We start from the raw sequence: 14872 nt of genomic DNA on the forward strand, positions 1-14872 counted from the left end.
ACCCCAATTGGTTGTTGGACTTAAGAGCAAAGAGAAATGAGGAAACATGGAGAAAGGAACATCTGAAACTTCTTCAGGGGGGGGGGGGCATTGTATGAGAAGAACTAGTGAAGCCAGAAGGAGATATTTTGCACTGTAAATTGACCTCTCTCACCATGCATGCATGACGCAATGATCACGCCAAGCATCGATGCTCAACAGTGTACGAGCAATAGAAAAAGCAGTCAGAGAAAAGAACTAGTCCCATATTCCTTTCAAACGATGATAGCAACATTGCACATGGCGTCAGCCATGCTCAACCATCCACAGAAAGTTTCTTGCCTACCAACAATACAGCCATTGATTCTTCCAAGAATCTTATTTCCAATCATATTGTCTTTGCTTCTCTCTTTCAATCCAAGTCTTTCAGAAAGACCCAAGATACTCTTCTCTTTTCTTTAGAGAGAGAGAGAGAGAGATTGGGGTTTGGACTTTGGACCGTCCATGGTGGGTGTTACCTTTAGGGATTATTTACAGTGACAAGCACTAGGGCATGCAGTAGGAATAATGTGAATGTCATTTCAGGGTATTTCACAATGTGAACTTATCTGATGCATCCCTTCGTTTTTCTATGGTGATATTTGTTTTGATGGTTCCACCCCTCCTAAGTGATGCTCTCCAAAATATACTGATTACAGATCCTGACCGTCAGATGCATATTACATCTTATAGTTCAGTAATAAAAAGGCAAGAAGAGTATCCAACAGAAGTGTTAGGCTCTGGCCTTTGCAATTGTCCCAGCATTTCTTCAATGGTTTCAATGGCAATTGAGAATCAAATCCATGATGGTTTTAGTGTAATCTTTACGCAAAATATGGTCGTCAAGGCCAGCAGTAGTGCTTCCTCGCCACCCCATGTCCTGACCCTCTCTAACCTCGACCTCCTTTCAGGCCGTTTCCCTGTCACTTACTTCTACGTCTACAGGAAACCACCAGCTGAGAGCTTCGCTTCCGTTCTCAATGGCCTCACGAGCTCCCTTGCCGATACGCTCACTCATTACTACCCATTTGCAGGCCGAATTGTAACAAACGCCAAGACCAGCGAGCCGGAGATCATCTGTGACAACCACGGCGCCCTTGTCGTCGAAGCCCACGCCAACATTCCCTTGGACGAGCTAGACTATTACAATCTCGACCAGTTTCTACAAGGAAAACTGGTCTCCATCAACCACGAATACCCTCTGCATGTCCAAGTTACGAATTACACTTGTGGGGGCATCTCTATTACCTTCACCTTTGATCATGCTCTTGGTGACGCAAGTTCCTTCGGTAGGTTTCTTCTGGCATGGTCGGAGATAGCTCAAGGAAAGACGATTTCTTGCATACCGGATCACCGGAGGAATCTCGTAGCTCGTAGTCCTCCCACTTATGACCCCTCCCTAGACGATGCTTTCATCTCCTGCAGCATAGAGGAGATAGCCAACATACCCACAAAGCACACCTTGCTCAAGCTTCTCTATCACATAGATGCATCGAGTGTCGATCGGCTGCAAAGGCTTTCCTGTGTGGATGGCGTGAAGAGAACAAAGATTGAGGCTTTCTCAGCCTACATATGGAAGGTGATGGTGAGGACGATTGAGGAGTCTGAAACCCACTGCAAGATGGGTTGGTTGGTGGATGGAAGGACAAGGATGTGCAGGGACGACCCAAATTATTCCATGGCTAACTACATAGGAAATGTCTTGTCCGTGGTCTTTGGAGAGGCAAGTGTGGAAGATTTGAAGCGGGGGTCACTCTCAGATGTTGCTAGGATTGTTCATGGTGCAATTGCAAAGGCCACTAATGAAGCTCACTTCTTGGATTTGATCGATTGGGTTGAGTCTCACAGGCCTGGGCTGATGCTATCCAGGATTGTGCTGGGTCGGGGTGGGCCTGCTCTGGTTTTGTCATCTGGGCGTCGGTTTCCAGTGGCTGAAATGAACTTTGGGTTTGGGCCTCCAGTCCTCGGGACGGTCTGTACGACTGTTGAGAAGATTGGAGTTGGATACATGAACCAACGGCCTAGTGCAAGGGGTGATGGCTCATGGGTCGTCTCTGCAATTCTATGGCCTGAATTGGCTGATGCTTTGGAGTCGGATCCTGAGCGAATTTTCCAGCCGATGTCCAGAACTCACCTTGGGCTCTGAATGATGATCACAAAATGAAATCCCTCCGGATGCTCTGGTTTAGAATGAGTGGTAGTTTAAGACTTTAAGCCTTTAAGGCTAGCTTTGTATCATTACGTGTTAACACATTAACCTTTATTGTATACTAAATCAATACGACTATTAATGGTTAGAACTTATAACTTAGAAGAAGCAAAGTGCAAAACTGGTGGTAATCTTTCCTGGAAAACACTTACCGGGTAAATGTATTTATCCGAATAAATAACTTACTGAAAAGCGAATGGGGCCTTAAAAGATGAATACCATTTATAATCCAAGAGCATAAGCTATTGGGTTATGAGCCATTCTTATATACAAGTCTTTTCTTATTTCTCATTTCTTTTCGGTGCAATTTGGACTTACAATTTCAATAATTTATTTATCTATTGATGATCGAGGCTTTTGAGCATCGTTTAGAAGAAATATATGAATGTCTTAATGGATATTGCCATAAGGATGTCGATGGTTTATAATTATCTAACTCCAATTTGAAAATTCAATTCAATTATACTAGATTTAATTAGATTAAAAAAATCACCATATCCATTTATAGTTGTATTGGATTTGCATCCACCCTAATGAATATGCATATATCAATATAAAATTAACACAAACACATGTTGACAAAGTGGATTTAATTATATATCATATTTTCATTAAAGTTCATAAGGTCAAGTATTTTTAATTCATTTTACTAATATAATATTTTCATTAAAGGTTCAAATTTCGTGTATTGAATTAACATAAAATATGAAGATAAATTATAAAATGAAATTTTGCAACAAAGAAAATATAATGGAATTTGATTACCTGGGTAAGTTTTTCCTCGGAACCATTTACCCGTGTTAAGTGCATTTACCCATGTTCTTTTATTTCCTAGGTAAATAAGGGAATGACTATTTTAGCCATAAAAATCCATTATTAAAAGGGATATTTTTGTTCCATTCAAGTGTTGGAAGCTTTCCCCCTATGTGGAAAAGTTATTTACCCGGAAAAATAAACTTTCCCTAGTCCTCACATAAATCTGAAAAAAGAATATGGGTTTCTTGGTCAATGGGAATCAAAATCCATTGACCAACTTTTTCCCTCTCAAAATTCAAAAAAAAAAAAATGCCCCCTAAGTATAATTTTTCTATTGTGCATTAAGCCTCTAGTAGAAATGGTGTATATTAGACAAGTATATCCAATAAATAAAGATAATATAATAATATATAGGGATGGATCATGGGCTGGGCCGTGGCTGAGTTTTTATAGGGTAGCATGAGCATTTTAAGATTGCTTGGGATCAGCCCAGCCCGCAAATTTAAGTCTTATTAAAAGTTTCATGTATATATATATTGCATATAGTTTGCAACTAATAAATTTGGTATATAAATCTACTTTATGGTACTAAAGGAAAAAAGCGATGATGTAGAAAAACTGCCAATGGGTATTTGCTAACCACTAATCCTTAGAAAGCTACTACTTTTAGTGTTATGATTGAGATGCTCTGATAGAGCCAAGTTGAAGAAGCTATCGAAATTAAAACTCACACTGGAAAATCTATTTAAAAACTAACTTAACCTAACGTTACTTCCCTGCGAACTTTTGTACTAAATTAAGTTATTTAAGAGATTGCAAAAGATTGTCAGAAGATGACGGCAAAAGGCCTGAATAGTTCTTCAATATGAAAATTCTGTTGAATTTTCCTTCTCACAACTCTCATACTCAGATACAACAAAGAAGCAGGTACAGAACTGAACACAGTGTCAAATACAAAATTTATACTGAAAATTGAAATATTCTAGCCTACGCTGTCCACAGGCTCTCTTCATGTCGCATGCTAGTTCACAAAGCCATGCCTCCAGCTTCAGCACTGTTAGTGGAGTTCGGCTTTGTTCAGTGCAAATTCGTAGTCGCACCGTTCGAACAGCCTTTTACAATTTTGCATTCGTAGTCGCACCGTTTGAATATGATGTTGAATAATATTTCCCCTTGAAATAAAATACATAAGTACGACGATGTATTTCCAATGCAAGGCTGTAAAGGCTGTTTGATTGGGAATTGCACTGACTGAAGCTGAATTCTTGTAAGAGTTTGGCATCATTGCTGGGTAACATTGGTTTTATTTGGTACCAATGCTGCAGAACCATTTTCAGCATTGGTCTATATTATTCAACATCATATTCAAGATGATGCCACATTATTGCACTGCTGAAAGCAACAGGCTGTTTTTTTGAGAAAATATTGAATTTGCATTTCTTCAGACCATATATTTCCAATTTTTAAGGCGTGGTCTAGAGTAACATTTTTTTTTCTGGAAAAACGGTACCAAATAAGAAGCCATTTTCTGAAGCACCACCTTTTCTGATGTGGTGCCTACATGGCGCCGTTTTCTCAAAAAACGACATCGATGCCAAACTCTGCCCTTGTTAATGGAATTCACATCATCAATGCTTCACAAGCACCCCACATGTACATCCCAACATGCATTGGAAATATCTCCCATATTTATCATTGGGAGATGTTCCTAATACACAGTTAGGATATACTATAGGGCACGTCCTATGGTGGAGATCACATCTGCACCCCACAGAAGGTGCCCCGCCACAAATGATCCCACATGCACATCTCAATGTACATTGGGATCATATCTCGAAGTTGTCAGTGAAAGATATTCCTAATACACGATTGAGATATGCTGCTAGATGTTTGTGGGGCACAGATGTGATCTCCCTGTGGTGGGGCACTGATGTGATTGCAAGGAGTGCTGGGAGAGCCTGGCCAGGCGACATCATAGGCAAAGCAAGATATTTTCCCAGTACAGCTTATTAAGGCAAATTTGGACGCGCTACCAATACACGGTGCCAACAGCATTCCAACCTGTTGGGAGAGGATCCCTACCCCCCTTTAGGCAGGTTTCCGGGCTTTAGGCGCATGTGCCACTGCTGGCAAAAAGGCAGAAGGGTGTAAATAGAAATATTGGCTAGCTTTCCAATGTCTTAACCAGATTCCGATCAAACTGTACGAGAAACTGAGTTGCACACAGTCGTGTGATAATAGTTGCAATCCCAGATCTACGTATGCATGTGTTTCTCATCTTTTAGTTTCAGTTAGTGTTGCGCTTCCATTACCAAAAAAAGAAAGGTAAATTCCTAAAAACTTCCCTTAAGTTTTTTACCACTGATGAAACCATTTCAATCCTCTAACAATAAGCATTAAAATGTCCACAATATCCATACAATTTCTAATGAGGTTGGCTTTGAAAAAAAACAACACAAAGTTTATGAACAACAAATATATCTATATATATATATGAGTTTAAAACTGCAGTTCAAGATGATATAAAGGGTAACTTCAGAAAATAGATTGAAAAGGTTTAGAATAGTAATAGATATGAAGAGAAAATTTAAAAAATAAACCTTTTGGTCAAAAGTAACTGTATGGGTATTTTGGATATTTTTATGCCTATTGTTAGAGGATTCTAATAAAAGGGATCAACTTGCAATTATGTTAAAAAGTTCAGAAGAGGTTGTTGCAATTACAAAACTTTAGGGGAGGTTTCAACAATGACCATAAGCTTCGAGGGATGTTTTAGTAATTTATCCAAAAATAATTTTGTGCTCCAATTTACTTTCTTAGACTAAATTAGGGATGTGGAAGTCCGGATTAATTTGAATAAGCAACTTGGTCTTTTCTTTCTCAATTTTTGGCTGATATAATAGATTGTGTTTGATAACATTGCCAGTTCATTCTCAAACATTTAGAGAGGCGACAACATTTCATGTCAAATAGGTGTGTTTGGGATTGGCATTGCAACATAAATTGTTTAAAAGATATTATTTTTTAAAGGATTGGCTCATTATTACATATAGATTATCATCAAGTTGGTTCTAGAAATACAACAAAAGAAAAAGAACTATTTTGGAGGTAGTGTATATGGGCATTCGGTGGTGTATAAGCAACTTTGATAAGTTTCCAACAAAGCCCTTGTTTGGTGCCACTTAAAATAAGTACGTATTCAAATAATTACTTATAAGTGGTGGGACCACACAATAGGTGGAAAAATAAGTGATGTAGCTTGATCTGGTTGCTCCTTGCTGGAAGGTAGTTTGGACGTCGGGCTACTATTTGGTCGGGTTAAACTACAAGAAAGAGAGATTAAAGGTCCCGGGGTACTTTACCCGGTATGGGCACTCCAATGCTTAAGTTTGTGTGGGAGATTTGTGAGAGAACTGATAGCTTAGAATAGCAAATTGTGAGAGCTAAATCGTGTGTACCTTATGAGGCTGGAGGCGATGCTTTTATATTGGCGAGCTACCGTAAACCTCACAAAATGTATCCTAGATCATTGGCTTGTCTAACCCGGAGTCTGTTCTGCACCCGAAGATGGACTCCATGTTAACTGATAAGGCTTATCCAGGTTCGTCCAATTCGGGTGGGATAGAGATAAGATTTGTTGGTGTGCGACGTGATCCCAAGGAGATCGAAGAGAGCTGGCTCTCTTCTAGAAGGAGGCTACGTGGCACCTTGGCAGGTCAGTGACTGTGGCAAGCTGCTCGGACCCCGGTCCTAGCTAAGTGACCCGAGGTGCCTAAGGTGACTTGGATTGTTGAGGTGTCCGACGATGCTGAGATGTCACCAAGTCGATGGTTCGCTCAATGTGTCATCATGTCACTAGTTGAGCCAAATTATCCCTCATCAATTGCCCCTACTCTCGAGCCCGAGGTAATCGGCGGGCTTACGTTAAGGGACATCACTGTCATTTTTTCTAGTAAGATTATTGGGGAAACTCATGTCATCTTTAGGCAAACCTCCAAAAGCAAACGTATTCTTTGAGGAGGGGTGGTCGACCCCCTTGGGTAACTAACCTTGGCACTCCTAGACCAACATCCCTTGCGGGGCGGCCCTGGTTAATGGCTTGCATGGTTACTAGGGTTCCTCATGGGCACACACATGCTCATGGGGACAATGCATGGACTGGCACTGAATGAGCTATCCCGTTGCCCATAGCGCACGGGTGTGTTCCGGCCTAAGCGGTTGCCTATCATCATCGGCATACAGGAGTCCCTCTCATCGGCGCCCAGTTGCCTCTTATCATGGCCATCCCCCTTTAGCACGTAAGTGGCGCCTCCCATGGACTGGCTAGAGCCAGCAGAGAGCCCCGGCCATGCGACTTGAGGTCATGATCCAGTGCTACTAACCTTGGTGGAGCCATCTCATCGGGCAACTCCTAGCCTCACAACTCCTAGCTTCATACCTCTACCCCCGTGACAACAGGGCAGGAATTTTCGACGAGTTGGATGGATTTGGCCCAATCGAGGTCAAACCAACGGGTCAGACCGAAATAATCCAACTGGCTCGACTTTTATGGGTAGAGGTTACGTTTCAGGTATGCATGGACGCCACACGATCTATAAATATGGCCCTTGGGGACCCATTTTTCTTCGTTCCTGATGAATCAATTTTTTGTGCTAAGTACCTCGTCACCTCGTCTGCTCCCAAGTGGCTGATGACTCGGAGGCTGAAGTGAAGCTCCCTAGCGTAGCGCAACCCGGCTGCTCCCGAGCTGAAGGTAATCTGCTCATCTTTGTAGGCGGTGGGAGCTGGTTGATCTGCAAGAATTGAATCAGAGAGCTCGGGGGTGTATACCCGATGAGGTCACTCCGATGGCTAAGTCAGCACTTAGTAGCGAGTTGAGAATGATATTAGAGAATGAGAGAGCTAGAGAGCAGGGGTTACCACCTCATTTTCTCGCCTCCTTCTTGCCCCTGGGGGGTGAGGCCTTTATATACTGGAGTCCTCGTGGGTTTGGTGGAGCAGTTCCTGGATTCCCGCTGTGATGGGACTTGCTTTCGTGTTAGGTGAACATAAAGGCACCAACAGTTAAGATTGCCCATTTCCGCCTAAATCGGGGAGTGGGTGAGCTAATACAACCGTTACAAGTCACAATCCCATAAAACGTGGGGCATGGTGGTGAGCTCCTCGGGGTTGTCATGCGGTGGTCGGTCTGACTAGGAGGCGAGCTGCCCGTAGGTCGCAAGCTGCCTGGTGGTGAGCTGCCTGTGGCGATCTGCCTGTGCAGTGCCGAGTTGTCTAAGTTGCCAGGCTACATGATGGTGAGCTGCTTGTGGCGGGTTGCCTGTAAGTGCTGCATGGTGGCGAGCTGCTTGTAAGGTGCCAAGCTGCATGATGGTGAGCTGTCTGTGGCGAGCTGCCTGTAAGTGCCACGCTGTTTGTAAGTTCCAGGCATCATAATGTCATTGGAGGGCCAAATCCGCCCTCATCATTTGCCCCCCACTCCCGAGCTGAAAGTATCTCAGCGAAGGGAGTAGATTTCTCCTTTTGGCCTGTAATTTGACGAGCTCGTAAGCGCTGATTCAGTTTCTTAGGCTCTGGGAGTTGCTTGGAAGCGAGCTTCCCGTAAGGTGCCGAGGTCTCTGCCATTTCGGTACTTTAGCCCTTAGGTTCTAGGAACGACTTATAGTCCACTCTCCTTGAATTTGCCCATGCCGACGAGGCGACTGGGTCTTGTACAGTATTGTAGCCCTTAAGCTTTGGGAGCGACTCAGTTCACTCCTGAACTTTGCCCATGCCGAAGAGGCGACTGGGCCTTATGTAGTGCCGAGGTCTCTGTTTGTGAGGTGCCGAGCTGCCTGTAAGGTGTTGAGCTGCCTAGGTGCCGAGCTACCTAGGTGTCGAGCTGCCTGTGAGGTACTGGGCTGACCAGGTGCCGAGCTAACTGTGAGGTGCCGAGTTGCCTGTGAGGTGCTGGGCTGACCAGGTGCCGAGCTGCCTGTGAGGTGCAGGGCTAACCAGGGGCCGAGTTGCCTGTGAGGTGCTGGGTTGGCTAGGTGCCGAGCTACCTGTGAGGTGCCGGGCTGGCCAGGTGCAGGGCTGCCTGTAAGGCGCCAGGATGACCAGGTGCTGAGCTGGATTGATGAGCTTCGTTGCTCTTTAGAGACCTGCAAGGAACTAAATGTCAGAGGACCCAGGGTGGCTAACCCGGCGAGGTCACTCCAATGGCTAAGTCAGTACTCTCATAGTAGACTGCGAGCTAAAAATCACAGTCTGAGAGCTAGAACTTGCTTACTTGCTTCGGGGGTTGGTACCTTTATACATGCATTGTTTGGTGTGGGCTTCAAGCACCATATCCGAGATTTCTGCGAGGTCGTCTAAGTGGTTCGAGATTCCAGGAGGTAACCGTTATGCACGTAGACTACCCTCCAGATCGCTTGGCACGTGGGCCAACTTCCAAGGATCGTGGGAGTGTTTGGATATGCATGCCGAATTTGTTGGCGAGAATGTCTTACAAGTCGCCAGGTTGCCAGGTCGCGCATGTGCCAGGCTGCTCGGTCGCGCTTGGGCCAGGCCACCAGGTCGCGCCAGGGCCAGGCCGCTGGGTGGGCGCCTTAGAGCTATGACTGCGATGCATCAGCCTCGTGACGCCGATCTCCCACTTCTACAAGAAGCTATCGGGAACTCAACCTTCGAGGGCAGTACCACTAACTTTAGGTCGCCAGCTCGCATAGGAGCCTTGGAAGGCTTGACTAGCAAGGGTGCCCATGTAGTCTGTTGGCCGCCAACTCCCGCGGAAGCCATGAAGAGCTCGTCTTTGTAGAGGGGACCTCACGAAGAGGACTAGAGATGTTTTATCTGAATTGAAAGTAAAGTTGGTAGAGCTGCTTAGTCTGTTAGCTCCCTGCATAGTCTTTGAGTTCATAAAAAAAGGGAAACTATAAAGTGAGAGCTTCAGTTTCTAAAAAGTGAGGGCATTGCTTTCTGGGAGAAGAGGACTTAGCTTTTTGTAGGATGGGAACTTAGCTTTTGGTAGGATGAGAACTTAGCTTTTTGTAGCGTTATCCCACAAATGATGCCAATTGATGAATCAATTTTTTGTGCTATGTACCTCGTCACCTCGTTTGCTCCCAAGTGGCTGATGACTCGGAGGCTGAAGTGGAGCTCCCTAGCGTAGCGCAACTCGGCTACTCCCAAGTGCGAGCTGAGAATGATATTAGAGAATGAGAGAGCTAGAGAGCAGGGGTTACCACCTCATTTTCTCGCCTCCTTCTTGCCCCTGGGGGGTGAGGTCTTTATATACTGAGTTCTCGTGGGTTTGGTGGAGCAGTTCCTGGATTCTCGCTGTGATGGGACTGCTTTCGTGTTAGGTGGACATAAAGTCACCAACCGGTAAGGTTGCCCATTTTCGCCTAAATCGGGGAGTGGGTGAGCTAATACAGCCGTTACAATTCACAATCCCATAAAATGCGGGGCATGGTGGTGTGCTCCTCGGGGTTGTCATGAGGTGGTCGGTCTGACTAGGAGGCGAGCTGCTCGTAAGTGGTGAACTGCCTGTGCAGTGCCGAGTTATCTAAGTTTCCAGGCTACATGATGGTGAGCTGCTTGTGGCGGGTTGCCTGTAAGTGCTGCATGGTGGCGAGCTGCCTGTAAGGTGCCAAGCTGCACGATGGTGAGCTGTCTGTGGCGAACTACCTGTAAGTGCCAGGCTGTCTGTAAGTGCCAGGCTTCATAATGTCATTGGAGGGCCAAATCCGCCCTCATCAGTTCCATTTTGAGCTCTTGTGCATTCAGAGGTTGCAGAGCATGCTTTCATCGGTGTCTTTGGTGTCATCCTGTCATTCTTTCTCTCTTCTTGGTAAGTCATTTTCCTTGCTCATTTCATTTTTCTTTGCTTTTGTTTCTGGTATATCGGGTAGTGAGTCTAGTGGGGAGAGGGTTCAATCCGGTCAGGCAGAGGAGGGCACCTCGATCCAAGATCGACATGGCTCCCATAAAAGGGCCTCGTCATCCCATCGGGCTCCCAGGCTTAGATTGCTAGACCACTTTGGTCCCCCCCAACTAATTGCCGACGATATCTACGATTTGGCAGCTTGGTACAAAATTCTAGACCCCTCTGGTTATTCCCTTCCATTCGTGGTGTTTCCTTGGGAGAATGTGGAGAATGAGGTCGTAGTATTTGAAGAGGCCTTGAAGGTCGGTCTCTACTTTCCGCTTCACCACTTCATCCCCGAGATCCTGAACTTTTGTGATATTACTTTTAGTCAATTGCATATAAACTTTATTCATACCGTGGTTGTTTTGATTTCCCTTTTCTTCCACCTCGGCCTTTCTCTTGACATCAAAGCCTTCATTGCCCTTTGCCAAATCAAACAAAACCCTACTAGAAACTCGGGAAAGTTTAGCTACTACTTATCTTATCAGCTTGGATATAAACTTCTACATGAGTTTCCCTCTAAAGTCTTGGCCTGGAAAAGCAAATATTTCTTTGTCTCCCTAGCTACTAGGTGGCCTTTCCTGATGCATTAGCGAGGGAATCAAAGATGTCGGGGAAGAGTTGTGTGAGTAAATGTAGGCCAAGATGAGAGACCTGGAAGAGCGTGAGCTAAAGCTAGACGAATTTTTAGTCGAAGAGAAGCTAATTCAGGTCGGGCTGAGTCCTCCAGGTAGGTCGTCATCTTGGGTTCGGGTGTTCAATTTCTTTGCTTCATATTGATTTGACTAGCTCTCAATTTTCTTGTACAAGTGACATGTTGAGTGTCACGACTTCGGGGTTCCTCACTTACATGAGGAAGAAAAAGAAGAGGAAGACATCTCACAAGGATGCACCTTGGGTATCCATTCCTGAGCTCGTTGCACCAGCCGTAGTAGAGGAGGTCCTAGTGGTCGACCTTGTTGAGGAAGATCGGGCGGAAGTGCCTACACAGGAGACCAAGTTGGCCCATTTGTCCGAGGTGTGCCCTTTGCAACCCAGGGCTCCAATAGCTGAGAGGGCTCCCGAAGAGAGGTGTTCCATCATGGACATCAGGACTGTCTTGATCAAAAGCAAGGGGGTCATCTTTCCCGAGGAGCTCCCCAATATGTCCAATATGTAGGGTGTCGAGCTCAACACCAAAGCAATGCACTGCCTCATGGTGGTAAGGTTCCAAACTCTTTGTTGTGTTGTTCCCGAGCTACTTCTTGATACTTAGCTAATTTCTTCTCCTTTATAGTCGTACTCCGTAGTTCATTCTCTTGTAAATTAGACTAAGTGTCATTTAGCAAGGGTTGACAATGTCGAGGCAGCGGCAAATGAATATGAGTTTCCCTCTAAGTCTTGGCTTGGAAAAGAAAATATTTCTTTGTCTCCCTAGCTACTAGGTGGCCTTTCCTGATGCACTATAGAAAGGGAATCAAAGATGTCGGGGAAGAGTTGAGTGAGCAAATGTAGGCCAGGATGAGAGACCTGGAAGAGCGTGAGCTAAAGCTGGATGACTTTTTAGTTGAAGAGAAGCTAATTCAGATCGGGCTGAGTCCTCCGGGTAGGTCGTCGTCTTGGGTTCGGGTGTTCAATTTCTTTGCTTCATATTGATTTTGACTAATTCTCAGTTTTCTTGTACAGATGACATGTCGGGTGTCGCGACTTCGGGGTTCCACACTGACATGAGGAAGAAAAAGAAGAGGAAGACGTCTCACAAGGACGCATCTCGGGTATCCATTCCTGAGCTCATTACACCAGCTGCACTAGAGGAGGTCCCAGTGGTCGACCTGGTTGAGGAAGATCAGGTGGAAGGGGCTGCACAGGAGACCGAGCTGGCCCATTTGTCTGAGGTGTGCCCTTTGCAACCTAGGGCTCCAAGTGCCTAGGGGGCTCCCGAAGAGAGGTAGTCCATCATGGACATCAAGAATGCCTTGATCAAAAGCAAGGGGGTCATCTTTCTCGAGGAGGTCCCCAATATGTCCGATATGTAGGGTGTCGAACTCGGCGCCAAAGCAATGTGCTGCCTCATGGTGGTAAGCTTCCAAACTCTTTGTTGTGTTGTTCTCGAGCTACTTCTTGATACTTAGCTAATTTCTTCTCCTTTGTAGACGAACTTCATAGTCCATTTTCTTGTAAAGTAAACTAAGCGTCATTTAGCAAGAGTTGACAATGCCGAGGCGACGACAAATGAATATAAGTCTTGAGTGGAACGAGATGTTGATGTCATCGGTAAGTTGAAAGACGGGCTGGTGACCGAGAGGAGCCATGTCAGGGAACTAGAGGTCGACACCGGGAAGCTCAAGAAGGATCTTTAAGAGAAGGAGGCTCACTTTGCTAAACACAAGGTTCAACTTCTCGATGAGATCCAAGTTGCCAAGGCTCATGCCATTGAGGAGTTCAAGGTCTCGCTAGGCTGGTTACAGGAGAAAAAGGACTTCGGCACCGCAACCTTTCGTTAGGGCTTCAAACTCTGATGGATGCTGGTGTGGTTGGTATACCCCAAGCTCAACCTCGCACCCATTAAATCCTTGGCTTGCAGCAACGAGATGTCTGACCAGGTCTACCTGGAGCCGAACTCCGAGGAGGAGGAGGAAGATGGGGTCGACAAGGAAGTTGTTGAGGAGGAGGCCGACGTGGAGGCTACTGGCAAGGATGTCATCGAGGAAGAAGCCATTGAGGAGGATGCCACTGTAGTTGGGGACAAGGAGCCCCTAAATATCTGAAACTTTCGCCTCTTTTCTTGGACCTCCTTATACATATGTAAAGTGTCGAGCCTCTAAGCTCAGTTTAAAGAACTTTTCTTCTTCTTTTTTTTTTATGACACCAATGTAAACAATCGTCAACTTCAAATGAGTGAAAGTTTGTTTTCTGCAAACCTTGCATCCATGTCTTCTTAGTACTTCACAAAAAAACCTAAAACATAAAAAATAATCTAAGTGTAGGTTTATCTCGAGGTGCCTAATTTTGAAGTGACTAGACATGGTATGGGATTAACCCGAGGTATCTGTGTGCCGAGGCGACTAGGCATAGTATGGGATATAACCTAAATTGCCTATGTGCCAATTGGGCATAATATAAGATGTACTCGAACTGCCTATATGCCGACTAGGCATAGTTGGCGTAAGGGGCCTTTAGGCTTAAAGTCGGTGTCCCCTTTAAAGTGTTATTTAGCTGACGTGCACTCTACGTAGGCTAGCTCGACTAGGTCAACGAGGTGGGTGGTCTTGCATACTTCGTGAAATTTTTCGAACACTTGATTGAAGTTGTGGACGCTTGACTCCCGAGCTCATAGTTAGTATTTTCTTAGGTTATCCACATTCCAGGCATGGGGTACCTTCATCACTTCCAACGTCTCAAGTTCGTATGCCCCTTCACCGATCACCTGTAGTACTCTATAGGGACCTTCCCACTTCAGAACCAACTTACCTACACCGGGCTCAGGCACCATAACTTTTTGAAGTACAGGGTCTCCAACTCGGAAGTGGCGTCTCTTGACTCGGGCATTATAGTACCGAGCTACTCGTTGTTGGTAAGCCGTAGTTCGAATGTAGGCCAAGTCGCGCACTTCTTCCACTAGGTCGAGGTTGGTCCATAGCTCGTTGTCATTGGCCTCTTCGTCGTACGCCTCTAACCGCAAGGTCGACACTTCGATCTCGGATGGGATGACAACCTCTGTATTGTGTGTCAAGTTGAATGGAGTCTATCCAGTTGCCGTTTTGATTGTAGTTCAATAGGCCCAAAGGACGTTGGGCAACTCGTCTATCCACAAACTCTTAGCTCAGAAAAACTAAGCTTTGAGTCCACGGAGGATTGCCTTGTTTGTCACCTTGGCCTGTCTGTTTGCTTTTGAATGGGGCACTGAAGTGAAGTTCTGTTGGGTCCCCATCTCGGCACACCAATTCTATAACTTTATGTCTTCGAACTACTTCCTGTTGTTGGATATGAGCACCTTT

The 14872-nt window shown here is 45.2% G+C and overlaps 1 protein-coding gene across 1 annotated transcript; it reads left to right on the forward strand.

The window, feature by feature from the left end:
• The first annotated feature begins 161 nt into the window (after nt 1–161).
• On the forward strand, nt 162–2449 carry LOC104588075 (HXXXD-type acyl-transferase family protein). Its single transcript, XM_010245890.3, has one exon. It carries the CDS (start codon nt 611–613, stop codon nt 2162–2164), a length of 1554 nt encoding a protein of 517 aa, XP_010244192.1. The 5' UTR covers nt 162–610; the 3' UTR covers nt 2165–2449.
• Nucleotides 2450–14872: the final 12423 nt, after the last annotated feature.

The sequence above is a fragment of the Nelumbo nucifera genome, chromosome 1, assembly GCF_055504915.1.
Source record: "Nelumbo nucifera cultivar China Antique chromosome 1, China Antique-T2T, whole genome shotgun sequence".
In the NCBI taxonomy this organism is placed as follows: Eukaryota; Viridiplantae; Streptophyta; class Magnoliopsida; order Proteales; family Nelumbonaceae; genus Nelumbo; species Nelumbo nucifera.